The 24,254-nt window shown below is 40.4% G+C and overlaps 1 protein-coding gene across 1 annotated transcript; it reads left to right on the forward strand.

The window, feature by feature from the left end:
- The first annotated feature begins 701 nt into the window (after positions 1-701).
- Positions 702-22,201, forward strand: LOC139732221 (uncharacterized). Its single transcript, XM_071643098.1, has 21 exons — positions 702-794; positions 1,317-1,438; positions 1,925-2,183; positions 3,044-3,195; positions 4,080-4,243; positions 4,887-5,107; positions 5,960-6,100; positions 6,252-6,362; positions 6,661-6,795; positions 7,622-7,816; positions 9,572-9,739; positions 11,169-11,311; positions 12,299-12,462; positions 13,096-13,309; positions 14,365-14,464; positions 16,230-16,346; positions 17,668-17,811; positions 19,169-19,321; positions 19,955-20,143; positions 20,590-20,802; positions 21,173-22,201. Exons 1-21 carry the CDS (start codon positions 753-755, stop codon positions 22,199-22,201), a joined length of 4,176 nt encoding a protein of 1,391 aa, XP_071499199.1. The 5' UTR covers positions 702-752.
- Positions 22,202-24,254: the final 2,053 nt, after the last annotated feature.

Consider the following 24,254-nt stretch of genomic DNA (forward strand, 5'->3'; position numbering starts at 1 on the left):
GGTGAACTTGCGATACTCAGGTGAGCGCTAGACCCGCGGGTCTCTTGTTGTATGAGTGCTAGGAAGGATGGAGAGCTTTACATTTACACAGATAATAGTGATGATGTTGCTAATAATGATAATCATCATATAAGTGACAATAAGTTAGGTAGTAATTATGAGAAATTTTTCAGTCAAGTTTAATTTCTAATGTCTTTGTTGGAGACAACTCCATGATGCAGATTACAGAGTAAAATGCTAGAGGACAGGTCACTCTGATGTATAATGTCATCCTGTTAGGAAGGATCGTAGAAATGTCTAAGGAAGCATCTAAATTTTGTCTAAAGTGACCCCTTGATTGGCACTGTGAACTGTACCCCTGATCAGCACAGCTGCTGGTATGCCTTTTTTTCTTCTTCTTATTGCACAGACTGCCGTCCCTCACTTAGCATCGATCATTTCATCATTGTCATCCAGCAATTTGATTTTTTTTTTTTTTGCTTTAATCAATGCCACATTGTGATCTATGATTTCCAATGAACTTGCAACAGCCAGGAAGATTATGAATGAAATGTGGTTTTATATTTTTTCATGCTACTGTATTACAGGTAAAGACATAAAAACTGTCCCGATTAACTCATTTGCATGATTATGCTGCATAAGAGACCCTCATGCATCAAGTGACAACTTGTTGATCTCCTTTTGTTTGAATGGTTAGACTTGAAGAGCAGAGGGATGTGGTGGTGAAAGAAGTGGAGGAGCTGAATGAAAAGATGGATAACTTCAAGCTGCGGACTCAGAAACAACTCACCAAAGTAGGTGGTATCATGGTGTGCTGTAAAGATGTTAACCAATTCTTAATGCTTTCACTTCTACCAAACTGTGGAGAATAGTAATGTGTATCAGGTACACATAAATTAAATGTGAGAATGGGGAATCTCTGAAATGTTGATAAAAATCTGGTGAATTTATCTTTGCACACTCTCCCAAACAAATGAATTTCATTCGTCAACACAAGTTTTGAAAACAAAATTATCATATGAATGTGTTGCAATTATGATATATGAGCAAAAAATACTACATGTGACTGTAACATGTCTGTCAAAATTTATACAATGGTACATGATGTACACCCATTAAAGCTGTCACTTTGTATTAACCAAGAAGAAAAAAAGCTTTCTTGAATGCTCTCTTGAATTCAATCAAACTGGCTGAGGTTTTACGTTGTTACCTCTCGTGTCAAGCAAAACAACTCTTTGCGTATACTTGTATGAGATGTTTCATTATGGTAGAGAAATATAGAGTGTAATTCACCATTTTGTGTTGTTGGACCTCAGCATTCTGCTACAGAAGAGCACCTGAGAGGTAGCCTGGCCCACTGTGACAAGGAGCGAGAGGAGCTGCTAGCCAGGGCTACATCCCTTGAGGAAGACCTCCAGGATGCTAAGGATCATGTCAGGTAGGAAAGGAGCAATCTTGGTAATGTGATGGATGATCTTGGGACAAAGATGCTTCAGATCAAGAAACCAACCCCTTGTTGGTTTTTTGATCTGTCCAGTTTCCCTGAAGAGTCAAAAGGGGCCTGAGTTTTCAATCCTAGCAAAATCTTTGTCAGAGGGAAACTTACAAACACACATGTAAAATCTAACATATACGAGCTCCAGACATATACCGTGGTAACAGCATCACATACACTGACTGGAAGGGGCAAGAGATAGAGGACAATGAAAACAAAAGGGGTAAATTTGAATGTCAAAAGCTTGAAGCCAATCAGGTATAGAAGGGGGAATTTGGGGGCATTTTTCATTGAATTGAAAAATCACATTTATCAAAGGGCTGATATTTATTGAGGATTTCATATTCAAGCTCAACCAAAACCTAGTGGTAAGACAAACTGAAAAGTGGTAGAATACATGCAAAGAATAGATACCGTCTACTCCCCCAGGACACTGTTGGAGAGCAACTCTAGTCTGCAAGGAGCAGAGACCTCTCTGAAGGCCTTCAGTCAGGAGACGGACCAGCAAGGCCGGAAGATCCAGGAACTGGAGGCAGAGATCCGCATCAAGGAGCAGGAGAACCAGGATCTGAGGGAGCTGACCGACAGGCAGAGTGAGCGTCTAGCAGAGTGCCAGAGAGACATGGAGCTGGGCCAGGAGGAGATGCAGAGACTGGAGAGAGAGCTGGGAAGGAGGGGGCCAAGAGAGGTATTAGTTGCACCCCTTTGGCTGGTAGAAGGGTGCAGGTGGTTCTAATGTAAAACCAGAAATTTTAGCATGCGTGAAACTTTCATAAATTTCACGAGGAGCCATAATTCACAAAAGTACAATGCATGTGAAAGTGTTTGTGTACAGAATTTTTTAATGGGTGGCAATTTACGAAAGTTTCATGCCACAAATGTTTCTGGCTTTGCAGTAATGATGAACCATTAAAGCTGAAATGCTGAATTACTGACACTCACCACACTATTAATTTTAGTTACTGTTGTAGGTATGCAACTAGGGAAGACTAAATAAGATTGGTGTCCATTGCATGAGATGTAAAGCAGGTTTAGTGATTTGTCTTATCGAGGATTTGTTTGTTTGGTGGTTGCTTGGTTGTGCTTTATATGAAGGTTATAATAATGTCACATTGTTAAAAATACAATTGTCAGGTAAGTACGGACAATATGTCTGCACCTAGAATAAATATGAAAGAAAAAGAGCTTTTATGAAAGTCAAAGAATATGAATTCACATGCATTACCAACACTTATTATTTCAAGAATCATTTCATCAAGTCAGACCAGTGCTATGCTGTCACATTGTACAATGCTTGTTCTTTGTCTGTGCATATTTTGTGTGAAAGTATGTGTATTTACCTCTTTATAGATATCATGGTACCATCGGTATACATAAGAATTTCAGGACAGGAATCTAATCAAGTTATGAAAGAAGATGCTGTTTTCTTACCTTTTCTGTCTTGTCCTGCTCTTCCATGCTGCTTCCCTTCCTTTCTCTCTAATTCTCCTCTTCCCTTTGTCTGTCAAACCCTGTTTTTACCATGATATGCTTGATTGTGTGATCCAGGTTGAACAAAATGCCAGGGATGTGAAGAGAAAAGATGGGGCTGGTAGTACCCCGCCCTCTTCACTGTCTAAGGAGCTCGGTGTGGACTCTGGTTTTGAACCTGAGACATACAGTGTAGTGAGTCACAGCCAAACAGTGATCTCCGAGCTAAGGTAGGTATCAGAGCTCACACATTCTGGTTGGGGTTGGGTTTTTTTTTTTGTTTTTTTTTGTCCCTTCATATGCTTTGCTCCATTATGCAAGTGGTCCCTTATGCACTGATGCTAGCCAAGTAAATCGAGGCCAGTAGAAATTGATGTAAGACTGGCAAAGATTCGAAACTGTTGAATGCAGGTGGTCCAACTATGCATTGATGATGTCAGTGTGAAAAAGTACATAGAATAATTCTTTGATTTATTCTTCTATGTCTCATGAAAAAGCAAGCCAGGAAGTTGCCATGTGTAGTTTGTCTGAAGGAATTGTAACTTGGGAGCTACCATTCATAAAATGTTGTATAAACGGTGTTTGTACACTGCTTTGGGGCAGCATATATATACAGCAGCTGTGAATGACAGTACATGCTTGCAAGAATGAGCTACATCTGGTTTGAACTGGCCATTAACAAAATATTTTTGTGCCAAGTGTTTGACATGGTCACCTTTCCCATACTGATTTATGGCTATAATTAAACATACATCTGTTTTGGTTGTTTCAACACAAGATTGTACTCTAGTTTTAAAGTAGTTTATTTTGATAAAAGCTAATTTGTGTGATTAAATCATCATTTCAGCTTGTTGTATAGAAGGATAATGAAAATTCAAAGGTCATCAGTAAAACAAGGATACTGAGAATAATTTGGATTGCAGTTATCAGGTACGACTTACAGGAAGTTATTATTGATGACAAGAGTTTAATTCTGGTGACATAGCAGTGAACAAGCAATAGAAAAGCAATTCAGAGTGTAGATGTCTACAGATCATGTGACATGGCATCAGACGAGGCTGTATATTTGCCATTTTGGTCATGTGACTTATGATTTGCTGTCTGTGATTGGCAGACTTCAGCTTGCCGTGAAGGATGCCGAACTACAGCACCTGAAATCCTCGGCCAACGTGCCCTTGCCCCAGTCAAGCTTGTCTTCCTTGCCAGAGCTAGGATCCAGCCGCAGCCCCACCAGCCTGCGCGCCCAGCTAGCAGCTCTCATGGAAAAGAGTAAGCTAGGTGAGCATCAAAGTAATTTTCGTCAAGAGTTTTTGTGGTGTTGTCTTTTTCTTTCTTTCTTTGTTCACTTTCTACTGTTTAATATCATTCTTGAGGTCCATCTATTCATGCACAGGTCAGCCATTTGGCATTAAGCAAATTTTCTCTTAAAGGGATGGTAGAGTTTTGGTTGAGATGGGGATTCAGGTTTTAACTCTGTGTTAGATAATAAGAAACCACTTATATGAAATATTAAAGAGCATACAATTCTAAGAGGAATTCAAAGTTTATTTGATGAAAATCGGTTTTGAATTTTTTGATATGTCCAAAAACAAAGAGGTCATAATGAAAGATAGGACCCATCTTTTATTAGGACCACTTTATTTTGCTTTGCTTTTAGATATCTCAGCCATTTCAGAACTGATTTTCATCAAATAAAATTTGAATTCCTCTTAGAATTGTATAATCTTTAATATTTCATATAAGTGGTTTCTAATTATCTCACAAAGAGTTAAAACCTGAATCCCCATCTCAACCAAAATTATACAATTTCTTAGAATTACAAGTGAACACAAAAGTTTTGGCTGTATGATTGCACTTGTCATCATGTGGAGTCACCCTATCTTGCTGTCATCCATTAATCTCTGTGCTGTCATGGTAACAGAAGAGAAAAAGACCCAGGAACTGGAGAAGGTGATTCTCCGTCTCGAGTCCAAAGCGGGGAAGCAGTCTAGCGATATCAACCACCTCCAGCATAAGCTTGCCAAGACCGAGGCTGGACGGGCCTCTGCCGAGTCCCGCATGTCCCTGAGAGACGGCCAGCTAGCTCAGCTCCATGCTGAGGTGCAGGGGAGGGCCAATGAGGTGGCAGTCCTTGAGAAGGAGGTACAGTGTGATGCTGTCAGAATCTTAGCACCATTACAAGTCAGTCTTCTTTCTCCAAAGCTTCAAGCATGCTTCCTAACATGAAACATCTCGTATGTGTGCTTACAATATGAACACATTCACTATAGAAGTATGTAAGACCTACAGAGAAGACAAGATAATTCCTTGCCTTCTTTACCCTTCGGGTTTGAGAAGATGACATGTGAGATCTTGTCCTTTTGTCTTTTGGGGTCCATGAGGTCGAGAATACAAATCTTGAATCTTGCAATCTCACCTCCTTGCATCGTTGCATTGTCAGACCCAAAAACAGTTGAGAAGGTGAAGAACTCCTTGTAACTTGCCTTTTCCATGGCACACACTATCTTCAATACATTCATAAACTCCAATATGCCAAAATTGTCCTCTAGGCTTGATTTAATCAATGCATAAAGATTTACTCAGTGTAATAAGCAGTCAGGACCATTGGAAGAAAAAAAAACTGTGGAAGTTTCTTTTTCCTCTCTATTCTAGCACTGTGTGGCTTCAAATGAAAGAGATAGAGCTTTTATGAGAATTCAAGCCTCTCCTCTTTCTTTATGCAAGTTTGATAGTCCCATAAAAGCAGTTTACAATTTAAACTGTTTTGTAGTTACATGGTAAACGAAATGGGATATACACAGCAGTGAAAACGGTGCTATCATACAGACTTGTACCTCGAAGACAGATGCCATGCCACGCAGCACAAAGTTTGTTTACATGTTGTATTTTATCTCGAAACATTAATGTGTGAGAGTTTATTGAAACTTGCATGGATTGTAGTAATTACATTCATGAAACAGTAAACTGCCTGCCACTTTCTTCATATCTAAACAGCTGAAAAAGTGCAAAGGTCAGATATCTGCTCTGGAGTCTCAACTCAGTGAGAAGACCTCAGCCTTCTCATCGCATGTGGCCAAACTACAAGAACTTCAGGCTGAAGTGGAGGCTAAGTCATCGCAGCTGACTTCAGCAAAGGTACACAGAGCTCTGGCTGTTTGCTGCAATGTATAGTTTCGATGTGTCATTTTATTGTCATTCCAAAGGATTCAATATGTTTCTTTTTTTTTATGAATCTGTTGTCTCCAGAATTTTTCATGATGGTTTTGTTTCTTTGTTCTTTCATCAGGAAGAGCTGAAGAGCAGAGAGCAAATTGAAGAGGGCTATGCAGCAAAGCTTGCAGAGATGCGCAAACTGAATTCTGAGCAGTGTCATGAATTGCAGCAGCAGCTTGAAATGGTTAGTGATACGATCTTTCATGTTACATTGTATATCTATCCTTGTGTAGAATCAGTCATGCTGTTCTACCAGTTTCAAAACCCCCCTTTTTTCCCCCCTAGAAAAGTGATGTAGATCACGTTTCTATAAGATTATTGCCTTTTGGCGTAATGTTGATAATACAGTTTTGTTTCATTTTCCTATTATGTTAGGTGTCCAAATAATCTTTTTTGCTCAAAATTAAGTGCACATTCTTTGTTGCCACCACTGTCAATCTTGAAAGTTATTTCCATGCTTTTTGTTTGTCCTCTAATTGTAGCTGCAGCAAAAAACAGAGGCACAGACCACCGACCTCCAGACTCTGAGAGAAGTCAAGAAGCAGGCTGAGAGAGATGTGAGCCAGAAAGAGGAACGTCTGCAGCGCCTTCAAGACGATCTCTCCGAGAGCCAGAAGGTACACAATGTATGTGATTCAGGCTGGTTCATGTGTGTGAGAGAGACTCTGAGATTCTCTAAGATGAGAGGCATCCCATTTGATGTCAAGTAAAAGGAAATGAGACAGGAAAGTTGTCATCCTGTCAGTACAAAGTCATGAGAGTTGGTACTTAGTGCAAAGTGCAATGCGACATAATAATTCTATCATTATAAATAATGAGTAGTAGAATATTACATCAGGAGGGCTAGAACCCATCACCTCCTGTATGTTGTGTAGCAGAACAAGTCACAGCGAGGGTAAAGTATCCACTCTAGAAGTCTACAGTGAAAGGGGAAGGATATTATTGGAACTTCTTTCCCAGTGCTACTAAAGATGACAGATTAATGTGAATACTTATGATCTAGGATAGATACATACATTTGTATGACTCACATTATGCTGAAGTACTCGAAACCTGCTGTTTTCTTTTGTCATATTGAAATTTTCTTTAAAGTCAAACAAATAAAAGTATATGAAGATATGTAGACAATAATTTGGGGACCCAAATTTTTACTGCTTTGTAGTAAGATTTTGTTATTACCATGTTCATTATTACAGGAGTGCACTGTATTGTCATTGTTTGCTAGTAGGATTTGGTTTATGTGTGAGCCTCTTGTTTGAGCTTATTTAGTAAATAGAAAAGGAAATGAGAATGAAGTAGTGCTCCTGTCACAACACGTGGTGGAAATGTCTGTGGACGATATGGCGTGATATCCACACTGAATGTTTGCTCAGTATAAGAGCAGTGACGTGTAAAGTGTTGCTCTGTTATTAAACCAACATGACACTGTTTGAATCTGCACAGGAGGTTATCAAGAAGAATGTTGAGAACCAGCAGCTGTGGAACACACTGCAGAACCGAGCAGACGAGGGCTCCCTTCGACTGTCACAACTGGAGGCTGCCCTCGTTGTCTGCAAACAGGAATTGGTGATGTACATCGACCAGCTGGAAGGGGAGAAGAAGAAACATGATCAGGAGATTGAGCTGAAGAACAAAGAAGTGAGGCTTGAGTCGAAGTTCTTTTGTTTTTAACTTAAAAAAATACAGGGATGCCAGTTTTCAGGCAAATGCCTGAACTCGGGCCCTTGGAGTATCAAAGTCCAGGCCCTTTTGTGTGCAAAGTAGCCTCATGTAGAGTATGTATTTCTGGCCCTCTCTTCCATTTTAACTGGGATCCCTGAAAATACGAGTGACAGACACCAGTACATTTCATGTTTCTGTTGATCAGTGACACAGGTTTGACATACCATACCTCACAGTTTAGTTTTGAATTCCTCATCATGTTCAAGTTGGCTGCAAGACCAAGAGAAACGTTAGACACACATGATGGTTCACAGGTTTTCACTGAGAAGTGAGATTGGTTGTAACCACACATACATTAGTGGTAGAGGCTGTGATGTCAATACCTTACAACTCTCCCATTGGTTTCTGCACATGAAATACATACAGTATGTATTTCTTTTAAATCGGGGGGAGGGGTGTTCGAAGATTTAGCACCTATAACCTCTTCTCCCCTCAAAGTTTGTGTTGTTGGGTTATAACAAGCCTACAATGATTTTATATGAAGGATCTTATTCTTACTGATTTTTATGTCCAAAAAAAGATTTTAGTGAAGATTTGCATACAGTTGAAAGGGAAGCTTGTCCTGTCAGCTGATGACATCACATCTGCCTATTAGAATACTAAAGGTATATATTTTTGTCTAACATACAGTGTAACAAGCTTGTGAAAACATAGGATGCTAAAATCCAAAACATCTTTTGTGTAAATCTTGTTTTGATAAATCCTCTTTTATTCAGATCATTTGACCTTAATCTCTTTCTTTAAGCCTTTCTGTGCCAGGAACTTTGAACAGTGTTAAAGGTAGGGGATACCTTTTACAGACCTCCCAAAATGCAGCAAAACATTAAATATGAACCTCAGGGGACTTGCTTAGGCCACTGCTTAGAAATTTGAAAGTCAACAGTTATCTAAAATTTGAATAATGCACAAAACTCAACTACTCAGTAGTTCTGTGTGTCAGCCACACTTAAGCCTTTTTGTTGCATTCTTCTGTATTTGTGATCTATAAACACAAATCTAAAAGTACAAGAGCTGATGTAATAACATATAGAGTGTGTGGTAAGAATGTATATAGAAATGTTTGTAAGTGTTGATGAACTTTCTTCACAAAATATACATGATGGACACACATGCAGTACATGGATCTGCAAAGGTAGCCTAGTACTGTAAAAGTGGATATTTTCGCGTGACTAATTTTTCGCGCTTGGCCGGGTCGGAAGAGTTTCGCGTGTTTTTAATTCCGCGGAATCAAGACATCACGCACAGGCGCATATGGCAAGCAAAAATATTCGCGTGCTTTTATTTTCGCGCTAGTTTCTGGTTGCGCGAAATGCGCGAAAATTTGAACACCGCGAAAATTTCCACTTTTACAGTAATGTACTGGAATTTACGGTGAGCCCCGAAAACAATTCAATTCAAAATCTAACCGTCAAAAAAATGTACTAAATGTTACCTTCCACTTTCAATACTTTATGGGAGTTTTTAAAATGATATTCTCTTCAATATACCACTGTATTTATACAACTCTTCATTTAAGGCGTGCAAATGGGATTCCCTACCTTTAACAATCCCACGAGGTTTTTTTTGTGCCAGTTGGCACTCACAGCACACAAAAGGTGACAGCCGTTTGAAATACAAATGTACGGTGTGGAATGGCAGATTAAGATGGATGTGAACTTTTCAATATTGCAGGTTGCTGACCTTGAGGAGCGTTGGGGGAAGGCATCCGCCGAGATGGAGGAGAGAGGGCTGAGGTCCTCCGAGCTGGAGAGGGCCTTGAGGGAGAGACAGGAGATGCTGCAACAGAGCACGGAGAGGATCGCTGAGCTGGAGGATCGGGAGGCACAGCTGGAGCAGCAGGTAACACACTGCATCCTTATCCTTACTCCTCAACACTGACAGGGGACAAAGAAGTACTCTTTGGAGTAGATTATCCTTAACCCTAACTAGGCCGGGCTATTTAGGTAGTTGATAGAGCTGGGGGGGGGGGGGGCCTCCCAGGCCCCCCCTCCAGATCTCGGCCGTCGACTGCGCGATCGTGACGAAAATTGGCACACACATTGCCTATGATGTAATCTAAAATACCATGAAGTTATTTTTTCAAAAAATTGTCATTTATGCTAAATTATGCTAATTCATGCATGATGATGCATAAAATCAGACTATTTGGTATAAATCACAAAATAAAGCTCAAAACAGGCACATTTTTGTGTAAATATTCTTTTTAGTGTCCTTAGCAAATTTAATTTTAAAAAATTGTGATATTAGAAAAAATTCTTAAGTATTTTATTGTTTTTTTTTTAATTTCTTATGTATTTCTCTGTTTTTTTGACTTTATGTTTTTCATTGTTTTTTCGATGAAATTTGTCCGCGACATCGCTCCGAACAAGAAAATATGTTATTCATTGATTTTAATCAATAAAACACCAAAATAATCATGCTTTTATGAAATTTGCCTGTAAGCACAGTTTGCATTGAAATTGTACACGAATTATCGTTTTTGAGCAATTTTTGGTCTGACATGCATGTACATATTTATGCGTAACTTCGGAACCGCACGCCCGGGCGTCTCGTCGCAAATTTGGTGTCAAAAGATGCGGGAGACTCGAAAGAAAAAAGTCATGAAACGTCGCGGCGATAGCTTTTTGCGATTGCGATACATCGCGCGGAACGTCGAGGGGGGGGGGGCCTCGGAGGCCCCCCCCCGGCCTAGTTAGGGTTAAAAAAGCAGGATGTTACAACAGCAGCAACAAAGTACTTTATTTAAAACCAAGCAACTGGGTTTGACTTGCAATTTCACTAAGAGTGTATGATATGACTGTCACAATAAGTTATAAATAGGCAGATGATATAGTTTTCTCAATAATGAAAGCCAAATGTAAACAAACACCCCCCCCCAAAAAAAAAAAAAAAAAAATCCTCTTTGTGTGCTCTTTTGGGTTGTAAACTAGAAGCTAGCTATTTAGGACACCACATGTACAACTAATTTGTAGGCAGAGTATACTTTGTCTTGACTGTTTTGGACTTGCCTAGTGCATAAAATTTGGATTGGGTTTTATGGATACTGGATGTTAGACAAAAGTTGAAAAATAGGTTTCATTTATCATGATGCATTTAGCATTGATGCTGAAATAAAAGTTAAAAAGATAGGATGATTTCACAGACAGGTTTCCAGTTGTGTCTTGACAGTGCCACAGTAAGTGACAAACTGCTGTGGTATGGATGTGTCTTACATCAACATGGCATAACTAATACTGATGTGAGAGATGTTTAACCCTTCTTGACCCAGGTGTCTGGTCTCACCAAGGAGTTAGGCCAGCTCCGTGTGGCAGCAGCCAGGGAAGGGGATTCCCTGGAGAAGAAGCTACACCAAGCTCGTCTTGAGGTGGAAGACAGGACCCAGCAGCTGAGGGAAGCCAAGGAAACTCTGAGGTTAGACCAGCTGTAGCATGCATTGTGATGTGGCTTTTAAAGAGGCCAACTAGTACTCTTCTGTAGCATTTTCCACTTTTTTCCCCAAAATACTGCAGGTTTCAGGGAAAACCCTTTCTCTTCCCCCCCCCCCCCCCCAAAAAAAAAAAAAAAGAATTGGAATACTACATAAGTTTATTGCAGGAATGGTAAAAATACTATTTTTCAACGACACCAAAATAGCAATTGCTTTTATCATCCCTCAGAATACTGCAATACTGTTTAATACCAGGTAAGCATCCCTGGTCTTGTCCTGGAGTCTCCATGACAGCTTACACTGACTGAGAAGCTTGGCCTTGTGCATGCACACTCATTCTTTGCCAAACCAAATGTGTCCACTGCTCAATAATATGGGACAATGTGTAGAACCTGTACGCTATCATGTGAAATATTGGAAAGAGAGGAGGAAATATGTTCTCTCTCTATGACCCTTTCAGGAAGTGTAAGTTAAACTCCAAGAGTGGTATTAGTTCTTGTTCAGTTCTTTTATCATGCATCGGAATCTCTTCTTTATGGATGTTGCTGGTTAGTTGCCATTTTTCCAGCTGTTAAAGTCTCCCCAGAAGAAAATCAACCTACCTCTATTCTCTTGACAGAAAATACACCAAAGAAAGATTTGAGCTACCTTAGATAAAATTGTTGAAACTGAAGTTTCAGATTGGCAAAGGTTGCAGTCTATTCTTATGCCAGTAGGTGAAAAGACGCTTATATACAAATGTAAATTCCTGTCTGAAATTGAACTAGAGACCCTGAGTATCTGGAACACAGTCTTCCTTGAGCCTACTTGCCTCTGTATTCACTCAGTTCTACCTTCTCTTACAGCAACATGCTAAATCACAGGCCAAGTTGATAATATTATGAAGTACTGCAAGAGGTGATGTACACGTACATGTACATATCTCTATTTTCTGTCCGTCTCTCTGTGTTTGTGGGATTGTAACACTCTAGTACTGTCCAGGCAGACCTGAGCCAAGCCAAAGTGACATGCAGGGACCTAGAACAGAAGCTGAGAGAGGCTCGACAAGATGGCGAGAATCAAGGAGAGAAGACTGCACAGCTGGAGACCGAACTTAACTCAGCCAAAGCCAAACTTGAAGACATGCTTGGGAATGGTATGTGATTTCATTGTGCACACATCTGTACTTTCAATCATAAACCCAGCTATTTCAGTGTCTGTGTGTTCACATAAACACCAATGCTCTGATATGAAGGACATCACTAAACATGTACCACAGTTCACTTATTTGCTACATTTCTTCTAGGGATAAAAAAAAGGAATAGCTTTCGAGATCACATACCACACTAATGACAATTTCTGTTCTGAAAGATCATGTGTTCAATCAATCAGAACTTATTTTGGTTGACAACCCATGTGATTTTCTTTCAGCTAAATCTTGTGAATGTACAATTGGCACTTCAAGCCAATTATTATGTAAAATGTGAGAAATCCTGCTAATGTGGACAGCATACAGGTAATTTCAAATTTCAAGTACTAAATTCAAGGCCACTTTTTGTTGTTAAGTGTTACATTAGTCCTTGGTGTTACCATTGTATGAGGTGGTAAAAAGCTGTGTGTAGATGCATAAGAATAAGTTGCAGGTCCATATGATATAATGCTGACTTGCCCATATTTCTGATTTTGTTGTTTCATCTTCATTGAAAGATGAAATGACATGTTATATGAATCAAAGATTCATGTAGCTGCATTTAAATCCCATCCTTGGTTGCTGTCGTGTCCCTCCCAGCCAAGGAGATGGATGAGGTGCTTGAGAGGACCCGGGAGGAGTCCCGGCAGTCCAAGGAGCGATGCCGTCACCTTGACGACGAGCTGCATCAGGCCCAGGAAGACCTGAGGGAGGCGGCCACCCAGCTGGGAGAGCTCCATCGGCTGCTACAGAGGAGCAAAGCTGACAACAAGCTGAAGGAGGAGCACATGCAGGAGCTCAATGACTCTCTCAGGTCAGCAGAGAATCCAGGGACTTAACTTGATCTCTCAGCCTACTTTTTAAGTGCTTGAGTGAGAACTGGGCCCTGTTTCACTAACATGGGAACTGTATTGAGCCAAACAATGATCCCACAGTTGGGACAGATTCAGAACAGATGTAGTTGGCAAGGATACATAGATATGTAAGATGCAAAGATACATACATGTAGATATTTAAGATGTGCTCTAGAATGTGGCAAGGTTGGTACAAGTTATTTGTCGCAAATAGCTTTAGTGATACAGTTCTTAGCTTCTGAGGACTTATTGATCCCAAAATAGTCCCTTAGTTCTGTTGAATTGAACTTCAGAATAATTTCAGCACTAAATAAAACAGCCCCAGGTGTCTGACTGTCTAAGACCAATGTAGGAAAGACAGGAAGTAAGTGTATGTAGGGTTTACCAGTTGTGGGTAATGCAGTACAAATGTAGCATACAGTGTATTTTTTGATTTACTTAAACAATTGAAGATGGATTGATTTTGCTATAACACACAATTCCTATAGACACTTGCCCGTGTATACTCGGGACTCATCCTCAACAGGTTAAGAGTACTGTTGTTGCTGTTTTTAAACTGTGACATATCGTCACAGTTTGATCCTGTCCCCAACATGTGACAAAAATATCTAATCATATTCATATGTTATGACATTTTGAGAAGAACATGAATCAAAACAAAAACACCCTAGTGTATAATAGTCAGGAAATTAAACTGCTTTGAAGGTGGTAGGACAGTCTTAGGTATACCATAATGATTTGTTTATCAGTAGAAAGTTTTAAGTTTGAATACTTCATGATAATTCATTTTTGGTAAAGTCATATCTGGCATACATTAATGTAGGATTCCTTCATAATTCCAGATGTATGACATGACTACAAGAATTGTACTCACCGTCTCTCTGTCTCTGCTGATCTTAAAACTATGTGTGCTGTGAATGCTGATTGGCGCACGAAACCCCATAGCCTTGTATATACTGTCAAAAGTCCCTGGCACAGAAAGGGTTCATATGTATGTTTAACCTGTGGTTTACAGACAGAGTCAGGAAGAGGTTAGGAGCAAGGAGAGAGACATGGCTGAGATGGACTTAGCTCTGAGGACCAGTCAGAGGGAACTACTCCAGCGATCGGCCCAGGTGAGGGAGCCCTTCGTTGATGTGTCATGTATTCTGTTGTTTAATACGACTTTTCCATATCAATCCATGTTGCCTTGACTTGTATTTTCGAAGCTTTGTTTGAGGGGAAGATTGTAGAAGTGGATGAATTTTCTTGCGTGAAATAGAATTATTTGGGGCTTGAAATAAGCATTTATATGATACGGCACACACTATTTAGTGGTTTCTTACATATGCTTCAGAAACCAGACATGATCTTTAGTGCAAGTTGAATCGTGAAATCTAGCAAACAAGCATTATAACTGTTTGACTTTATTGCAGACTGCAAGCATATTTATTTGTGTGTTCTGTTCTCAATTAAGACTTCTTACATCATGAACATTTTGCATAACTTCCCAAGTGTTTGCCTTGTAGACCAGCACCTCATAACCAAAGCATACCCCTGCAAAAGTTCGCTCTTGGTGCTGAGCTTCAGAATATGTCTCAATGTTGCAAGGACACATGAAACGGAATTCACAGCGTTAGTTTGAATCAAATCCATGGTTTAACCTTAATCCTTGGACTCAAGCATAAAATAGGCATACCTCATGCGTGGACGTGTCAGCCTGCATTTACTATTGCATGTCTGCTTACATAATGATGTGTCATGTGCATTAACACAATCACAAATTTCAAATCAATGATTCTTGAGGCAAGTTGTTTTTGTTGCAACTAATTGACAAATTGCCCTTCATTGATGTAAATAAGCACCAATTATTCAGTGTTTAGGATAACAGCTTTAAAAGAATATAGGCATGGGCATAAATCCCACCTGAGTATTTACATGTATGCTCATGAGTTTTATCCTGGCTGTTACTCTAAACAATGAATAATTGATGCTTATTTATTCAGTGAAGGGCAATTTGTCAATCAGTTGCTATAAAATCTCAAATTTTCTTACTCAACAAACTGTACTTGATATGGATACACCTCAGTTAACCCTATTCTAACTTGGCTATTTGAGACCAAGTTTTTACTGAGGGGGGGTAAATTTGACCCCCCCCCCCCCTTCAGATCTCAGCCACCGATCGCGCGATCGCCGCGAAATTTTGCCTGAAGATAGAGCTGGATGTCAACTACAAGATTACATGGTCACACAATAGAAAAATATTGCCTTTCTATTTTAAATCAATTATGCAAATTTGTGCCTGAAATCATATTTTCACCTATAACTCCATTAAAAAGACTGGAGGAATGCTAAATTTTTGTGTCAGAATTCCTCAAGACACATCAAACAATTTTCGTGTAGAAAAATAGCACAATCGAAATCAATTTCTTTTGTTTTTATTGTTTTGTTAATTTCTTATGTATTTTACTGTTTTTTCAACCTTTTGTTTTCTAGTGTTTTTTTGCCAAAATTTGTTGCAGGCACTTTTTCAGGCTTATCTACACTAGAATTGATTAATTTCAATGGTTAAAAGTTGAAATAATCTAATTTATATCAATTTAACAAAAAAACACAATTTGCATTGGATTTGCACACGATATCATGAATTTGAGCTGTTTTTTGGTTGACATGCATATGCAAAACATTATGTAACTTCGAAACGGTGTACCCGGATGTCGCAAATTTGGTCTCAAAATATGCGGGAGACTTCAATGAAAAAAGTTGTGAAACGACGCGGCAAAATCTTTGCGCATTGCAAAATCATGGCGCGAAACGTCGAGGGGGGGGTCAATTTGACCCCCCCCCCCCCAGTTAGAATAGGGTTAAATGTGGCTTTTGTATGTTTTCTTTTCAATACAGGTTAGTCAGCTGGATGTAACAGTAAAGGAGAGACAGAGTGAGATGGAGAGAGAGATCCTACAGCTACAGACAAGTCTCAACAAGTGTCAGTACCAGCTGAAGCAGAGTAAGCAGAGGGTGAGGCTCAAGCTGTGTGCTCTATGACCCCGTTTACAGTGCGAGGCTGGGCCGAGCCCCGCAATTTTGTCCGTTTACACTACCGGGCTTGCCCTGGGCTTTTGATCCAAACCTTTCAATATTTTGTTGTAGTGGTGCTCTGCTTACAAATAAATGGAATTTGGTATAATCTGGTTTCCAGACCCTTTGCCATCTTGACTCCGTGGCGGCGACGAAGTTGCCGAAGGAAAAATCCTTCGCAGAACAAAACCACCTTAAACTACACTAGCTTTCGACGTTGAGGCCGTTAATATCCTGAATAGCGAAATAGTACGGACAGAGGGTCTGGAAGCCAGACTAAATTTGGTACCGCATTTGGCCCAGTTTGCGTTTACATTGAGAAAAGGACGGGCTCGGCCACGGCCGAGCTGCAGCCTAGCCACCTCCAGAGCGCTGCCAATTTTGGCCCCGCATTTGGCCTTTGTGCGTTTACACGGCCGAGACCAGCCTTTTCGCTCACTGTAAACGGGGTCTATGTTAACCCATTCCTTACGGGAACCTTGTGGTTCCCAAAATGTAGACAAGAGTGCCTGCGTTGCTGGCCTGACTTCATGTTTATTTGTATCATATTGTCCAGAAAAATGCTTTGATTGAAAGATGCGAGTTTCTATCAGTATTTGTTCCCTTTCTGTATGAAAAATGTGTGTATCACAGTATTATGTGCCTTTTTCTAGTGTACTGTAGTTTGTGCTTGTTCTGCTATAAAACTTGTATGAAGATCTACATAGCAATCAAGACTTAGCTCTGTAGATTTTGGCTTTCGCTGACCCCATTCAGGTGCCTTGTTTTGTGTATAACAAAAGATTTTGCGAACCCATCAGCGCACTCTCTATTCATTCCTCACACTCGACCAATATTTTCATTGTTCGATGGCACATGTACCGGTAGTTGACCATGGAAAGGGGATACATGTACCGCTTGTCTGTGTCTGCACAGGAGGAATACCAACCTGTCCGTTCTCTGTTGACCTGGAAAAAGTGTCGTATGTGGGCATAGAAAGCTTTCAGAAAATTGTGGGGGAATGGGTTAATACTCCCGACTTAATTGAGGTGCTGTTCAAACTTTGACAACACACAAAATGTAATGAATGGGAGTGAACAGTGCTGGGCTGAAGGTGATGTCTGAAGCGGTAAGACAGTGGACCTACATATAACTTCTCAATCATACACAGCATGCCTGTAAATTGGACAATTTTGACAGATAATGACATGGGATTCGAGGTGGAAGAATTGATATTTAACTCATCATAATATAGTCGGCCTCCTGTTTATTTTACTACCAGATTACAGAGCTGGAGAAGAAGGAAGGCAAGCTAAGGGAGGATGGTCAAGCAAGTGAGCTACGCGTACATGACCTGAAGCAGACTATACAAAAACAGGATGGTGAGCTTGCACTCAAGAGCAAAACAGTGACACGGCTAGAACAGGTGAGCAAAGATTTGACATAATTTTTACTTGTGTTTGCTGTTTTCTTCTTTCCTTTCCTTTTTAAAGATGTAATGTAACATGTCCTTGCAATACATCTTTAAATATAACTGGTACTCAAGTATCCAAAGAATACACAGGTGAGAGTGTGTTAGTGGAGATGCAGTGCACTCAAGGGCATTTGCAATGTTGCAATACAGACACAACACAGCCGAGTGCATGTTGTAAGACATTGTGAATATCTGAAAGTTTGTTGCTTCTCCACTGATATCTCAAACTTAAACCTGTGCATTATTTGTTTTATAGAATTGAACTATGATATCAGCTGATAAAACTTTGTATTGCTATCCCATGGGGCTGCTCTTAGCAATGCAGATGACCATGGGTTTCATGTTGTACACTGTCACAGCTAGCTACACACAGCAATCGGAAACATATTTTATGGCCATGTGTATTCATTTATTTATGGGAGATATGTATGTGATGTCTTTTGCAGGTTTTGTTTGTTCAAGTCAATTTGGTTGCCAACCTGTCAGTGATGGCCATCTGTCTTTAACCCTTTTTATGCTCAGTCACTTACATGTAGCCTAACTTACCAAGCAGCTTTGTCATTAGCATTCAGCAGTGCATCCAAACTTGACCTAGTTTGAGATTAGTAAGCCACCTTGGTGTACCCCAGATCAACAGGAAGGCCCTTGTGACACTATAGGGATTAGGGGGATTAGGTCATCTCTGTTAATTGACAATTCCTTTCCAGGCATCTGTGCCAGTTTGTGAAGAAAGTACTCCAGCATTCATGCTAAATGCATGCTAACTGGTGAACAAAGAACAGTACGGGTCAATTGCCACCTTTCTTATTGCCTCCGCCAAGGAAGGAGGAGGTTAATAAAAGTGATGATCGGCGTTGGTTTGTCTGTTTGCAAAATAACTCAAAATGCTATGAATGGATTTGAATGAGACTTGCACTAAAATTTGATAATGACACCATGAACAAATTCAATATTGGCAGTGATTAGAGAATTTTTGTGGATTTTTGAAGGATATTTTATCCTTTTGCAGATAGGGTCGATGAACTCGGGAATTCAAGCTGTGGGTATTTGAGGTTTGCATACATGCTCTAGAGCGTGTGCTCTGTTCGGGCAAGGGGCTGCGTAACTGAAAGCTGATGATGCAAACAAAAGGCTCCTATATTGGAAAATAAGGCAATTTTCAGCATGCGTGTATAATAATGGGTGGAAATGACCTGCTTAATTGGCAGAGGTCTGTGCTCTCCAACTGCTTTTCTAGTTTTCAGTGAGTGATTGCTATTATGCAGCTATGACTGTCCTTGATACTCTATGATCCCGTTTTTCCCCCCAGAGAGTGGAAGAGCTGATGTCAGACCTGAAGACCCAGAGGGAGGAGTGTATGGAGAAGGGACAGCAGCTGAGGCTGGGCAGGGAGCAGGCCCAACAGACCCAGGTCAGTCTGGCTGAGATGCAGAGACAGCTGGCTGAGGCTCACAGGCAACAGGTCAGACATTGTTCTTGTCAAGCTACATTGTACTTTCAAGATCTGTCTATATCTCCTTTAATTCACCATAGATATTAGGAGATGGGTAAGGCGAAATTTGAACCGCCATAGTGTCATGTAGCTAAGTTGAAATTGAAGAGTTTGTGAGGATGACAGTTTAACCTCTCCCCCCCCCCCCAAAAAAAAAAGAGAGATTTAATGTATGCATTATAGAAACTGCTAAGAATACTCATGGACGCCAGATATACAGCATACTGTAAAAGTGGAAATTTTGGCAGTGTTGAAATTTTCACACAACCAGAAACTAGCGTGAAAAATAAAGGCATGCGAATATTTTTGCTTGCCATATGTTCCAGTAGTTGATATCTTGATTTTTTTTAATTAAAAAACACGCGAAACTCTCTTTACCCTGCTGAGAGCAAAAAATAAGTTATGCAAAAAATATCCTATTTTACAGTTTGTGTTCAGGTCCTTTTCATTCTTTAAAGATCTTAACGTGAATCTGTACAATGTACATGTATGTGCACAGAGCAATGTAGGCAATGCAATGTATTGTATCATAAGTCACATTGGTTGGCAAAAGCCATAAGTAGCCATCTAGATTTCTGGTGTTGATCATTGGATTTCCTTCAGGATAATCTGTCCATTGAGTTAGAGGAGGCCCTAGCAGCCAGCAGGGCCAAGGACTCAGAGCTGGCCCACCTAGCCGAGGATCTTGGTGCGGCCCGGGCCCAGGAGATGGCCCTGCAGACCCAGTACACCAGTGAGCTGCAGCAGATCGCCAGACTACGGGATGAGGAGGTGGAGCTGAAGGAAGATGAGGTAAGGCAGATCAGTTTTTAATGTTCAAAGGTCTATGGAACAGTGATATTTAAAGTTTATCAAAGTAAATTTTCCTCTACAACTGGCCTTTTTTTTTTCATTGCATTGCCTCTTCTCTGCTTGCATGTGTAAAACTTTCTTGTTCCAATCTGTGTGGTTTGTAATATGAAATATCTGCCACTGTTATGTATTGCAGCACTGATTCAGATCAAGATGTTATAGTTTCAAAATTATGTTTCTTTGGGAAGTTTATTATGATAGTTATAAAATGCAATAACAGTAGGTGAAATAGTATCACCTTGACAACAAATAATTTGTGATAGATAATTGGCAATGATTAGCCAACCGCTATGCCCAATACGCTCAAGATGGTAGCCTGTGTAATGATGAGGTAAATTTCTCTATCTGGTCTGAAAGTAAGTGCATAATATCATGTGTTCTACCAGGTTGCCCAGCTGCAGGAAAGCCATGCAAAGCTGCTCGCATCCAGAGACCAGCTAGACTCCTCTGCCAGGCTCCAGATCAGCCAGCTGAAAGCAGCCGAGCAGGGAGCCCGGGAGGAGCTGAGTGAGGCCCTGAAGAAAGTGGCTGAGTTGGAGGCTGACCTAGCAGCATCCAGGGAGGTCATTAATGCCACCAATGAGGCTATTGTTATCAAGGTGAGTGTTTTACAATCTGTAAACTGGGAATCACCAGTGAAAACTGGTTTTCATTCCATACCTATTTTTTTTTTAAATTCACAAAGGGATCTGATTTTACTTGTTTTAGACAACATTTCATTAGTAAGCAAGAAGAGCATCTTGTCATTTTGTATGTTTATAATGCTCCCCCTGATAAGAGTAGTAATACAAACTGTATTGTAGAACGTTAGCCATTGTACAAATGTCATTGTTTATCTCTACGTTTGCTAATGACTTGATGCCTAAGGTTTAACAAGACAATGAAGAAGTCTACATTCCTTGCTGTAAATAAGAAGTGAACTACTAGTACTTGTATTTTTATTTTCTGTTCCTCTATTTTTCTTGCCAGGAGTCTGAGGTGGCAAGACTAAAGGCCAAGGTATCGGGATACGAGAGGGCCATGTTTGGCATTCACTTCAACTCTGGAGCCTCTTCCAGAGCTTCTCCCCAGCGACCCAGCAGTGCTGACTTCATGTTTGACTCCTCCCCTTCATCTGGAATTCACCATGGGAGTCTGGAGCACAGACTATCATCGCCAGCTTCTCATGGGATGAATGGTAGTCTTGAGCTGAGACCCAGCGTAGAGGAAAGTACAGTGCCCACAAAGCTCACTGACAAACAGACTCACACTCAGAGTGTAGCAGAGACCAGTGTAGAAGAGAGACTAGTAACACAATTCTCTCAAGCAGAATTTCAGGAGTTCAAAGATGATGGAGTGAGTTTAGAGCAGCACAGTGACTTTCCCTTGGGTGACAAAGTCAAACTCTCTTACCATCAATCAGAGACTAAATTTCATAGCAAAGTGGATAGATTCTCCGATGTGACTGATACAGACTCAATTATTTCAGGTATAGAGCGGCTGCCAGAGATGCAGCCAGAAGAGCAGCCAGGAACCTTCCAAGCAATGCTGGACTTTGTGAACCAGCAAATCTTGTCGGAGAATGACAGTGGCACGACGGTGGATGACATGAGCTGGCTAAACCCAGATGACATGTCTGACGGAGGTCTGCTGCTCACCCCAACTCACAGCAGCCGAGCCTCATCCCTCTCCCCTCCCACCCCGCTCAAGAGTGCCAACTTCTCTCCATCGTCACGGTCTGCCCCTCCGACGCCTGGCTCCCCTCGAAGAAAGAGTGGAATACCCCTGAGGAAGGGCTCCTCACCAGGACGTAGAGTACTCCATTTCTCCAGAGGGGGGACTGGGCACTCGGTGTTGGCATCTTTTCGAGGGGGGAACCAAGTCATGAGGAGTGGACGACAGGCAAAATCAGCGGACAAGCGAACAGGTAAACAAGATATCCTTGGAGGCAGTGTGCTGACTGTTTATAGCTGTCAACTTTCAGTCTTGCCTCAAGACCTCATTATTCGTGGACATTAGTTGAGATAAAAAATAAGACCTTGAATCAATTTTAACTCCACCCACTGAAGTCCTTGTCCTTATGGTCGAGAACACGTCACTTCCGGTATGGCTGGAGTGAAGACAAACAGCTTGCCTTTACAGTACATGTGCGGAGCTTGAGCATGTTGTGAATGCAGTGCGTTCAAATATTCAGTGTACGAATCTACGTGGTGATGCGATGTCAGCGTTTAGGATCCTTGATCTACCATTTTCTACCATATATTGTCAACATTTCTTGTGGCTATGTTGTAGCTAGAAATGTGAAGATGAATCAATGTGACTGTTTCATGGTATTTCAAAAAGAATTATGGAAGGAAAGTAGATACAATTGTAGATTCGTCTAAAAAATATGATGATCGTTGGTTTTTCTCCCCAACTGCTGATTAGAATACCTGTGTGTCTAACCGTGAGAACTGATGTTTTACATACGTCTAGTTTTCATTTCCATTTATAAAGGAGTAAAAAAATATTAATGATGTTTTGTTCAAGTCATCATTATGAACTCGCTGAAGTTCAACACTGTTCTGAGAGGAGAGAAGATTTTGTGTGGGCTTTGTATATAGTTTGTTATAATCCTGAAAAGACTTATATGTGAATTGTTTCTGCTAGAATTCTGCTGCTATGGATGTACAGTCAAACCTGCCTTAGCGGCCATCTGTCTATAGCAGCAACCTTCTCTATACAGTCACTAAAAGGAAAATCCCCAGAGAAAGAGCGGCCATGTTTTATGACCCTGTCTATAGTGGCCATCTGTCTATAATACTATCAATAGCCACTTTGTGTTGTCTCCCCTGGGTGGCCACTATTAACAGGTTTGAGAGTACATATAATCATTGTACAGTGTTACAAGATTAGAATTGTTTTCCTACATTCTTACCAGCAGAAATGAAAGTGAGATTTGGGTCATACATAAGGTGATAAATAAACACACTTCTCAATGATGTGAGATTCTAGAGTCCTTAAAAGAATACAAATATGCTCTCTTCTCCATCAAGGAAATGGAAACGGCTCCCTGGAAACCATGCCCCTCAAGCAGAAACTGGCCAATGAGAAAGCAAGGCTGAAATCACAGGGGAAGGCTAAACTAGGTGGATCAACTCAACTGAAACCAAAGCAATGGTGAGTGCAGGAGTGATATACCTGGACAAAATCACAACTGTTGCTTTTCTTTCCTTTTATTTCTGTGTTTAAAAAAGAATCTAATTGCTGGAAGAAACAAGAAACTTTATTTCTTGAGTAATGTTGAAAGCCTATGCTGCTGCTTTGCTCCAGTGGGAACTTCAAGATATCTTGGAAAACAGAAGATGGCATTGAAATGAAAATCAATTCAGCAGCATCATTACAAAACTTGAAAGATGCATTATTGTTGAAACTTTTTTCCCATATGCTGTAGAGAGACAGGTGAGTAAATACCTGTGGCGTCCTCTGTAGTGAAGTCAAACAAATGAGCCACACGTGTATGGATGTAGGAAATAGAAGAGAAGGAAGTAAAATTATTGTTGCAAGATCATTAACTCTTTATGTGCCAACTTCACATGCTGGTCTTAGTCGATGGTATGCCAACTTTGCATATTCTGCTCAAACGCATAAACTCGCCCAAACCGATCGATAAATCACCAAATGCCGCAATGCAACGGAAGCATTTCTCTTGACTCCATCCCTGTCACATGTAGCTTGCAATTGCATTTTATGTGGTGATTGACTATCAAGGGATGTTCCCTACTGAATTTGCTAGTAAATTTTAAGTTTCTGTAACTGTTTTGTGTGCAAAAGTCATGCCTTTGCCTTACTGTAGCTACTGGTCATTTGAAAGAAAAACAAATATAAACTTGTCATGCAATTTACATAAAAGCAAAGTTTGGTACTTTCTCTGCAACTTTGCTCAATTCATATCCAGGGTAACAGATATCTATGAAAGTTACAAGGATTTGAAAAAAACACCAACGATGTTTTCTGAAAGCATGACTACGTTGCTGTCTCAGAATAATGTGGCATACAGGGGGTTTTCACCTTGGCGCATAAAGAGTTAAAT

The sequence above is a fragment of the Diadema antillarum genome, unplaced genomic scaffold (genome assembly GCF_040938485.1).
Source record: "Diadema antillarum isolate AM-2024a unplaced genomic scaffold, OU_Dant_1.0 seq00000406_RagTag, whole genome shotgun sequence".
NCBI classification, from domain to species: domain Eukaryota; kingdom Metazoa; phylum Echinodermata; class Echinoidea; order Diadematoida; family Diadematidae; genus Diadema; species Diadema antillarum.

Bases quoted from the DNA above. Each gene is read 5' to 3' on its own strand.
- LOC139732221 (XM_071643098.1), top strand. From the start codon at position 753: ATGGATAACTTCAAGCTGCGGACTCAGAAACAACTCACCAAA. The intron at 6,101-6,251 runs GTACACAGAGCT...TTCTTTCATCAG, and splicing joins CGCAGCTGACTTCAGCAAAG to GAAGAGCTGAAGAGCAGAGA. The intron at 11,312-12,298 runs GTTAGACCAGCT...GTAACACTCTAG, and splicing joins GAAGCCAAGGAAACTCTGAG to TACTGTCCAGGCAGACCTGA.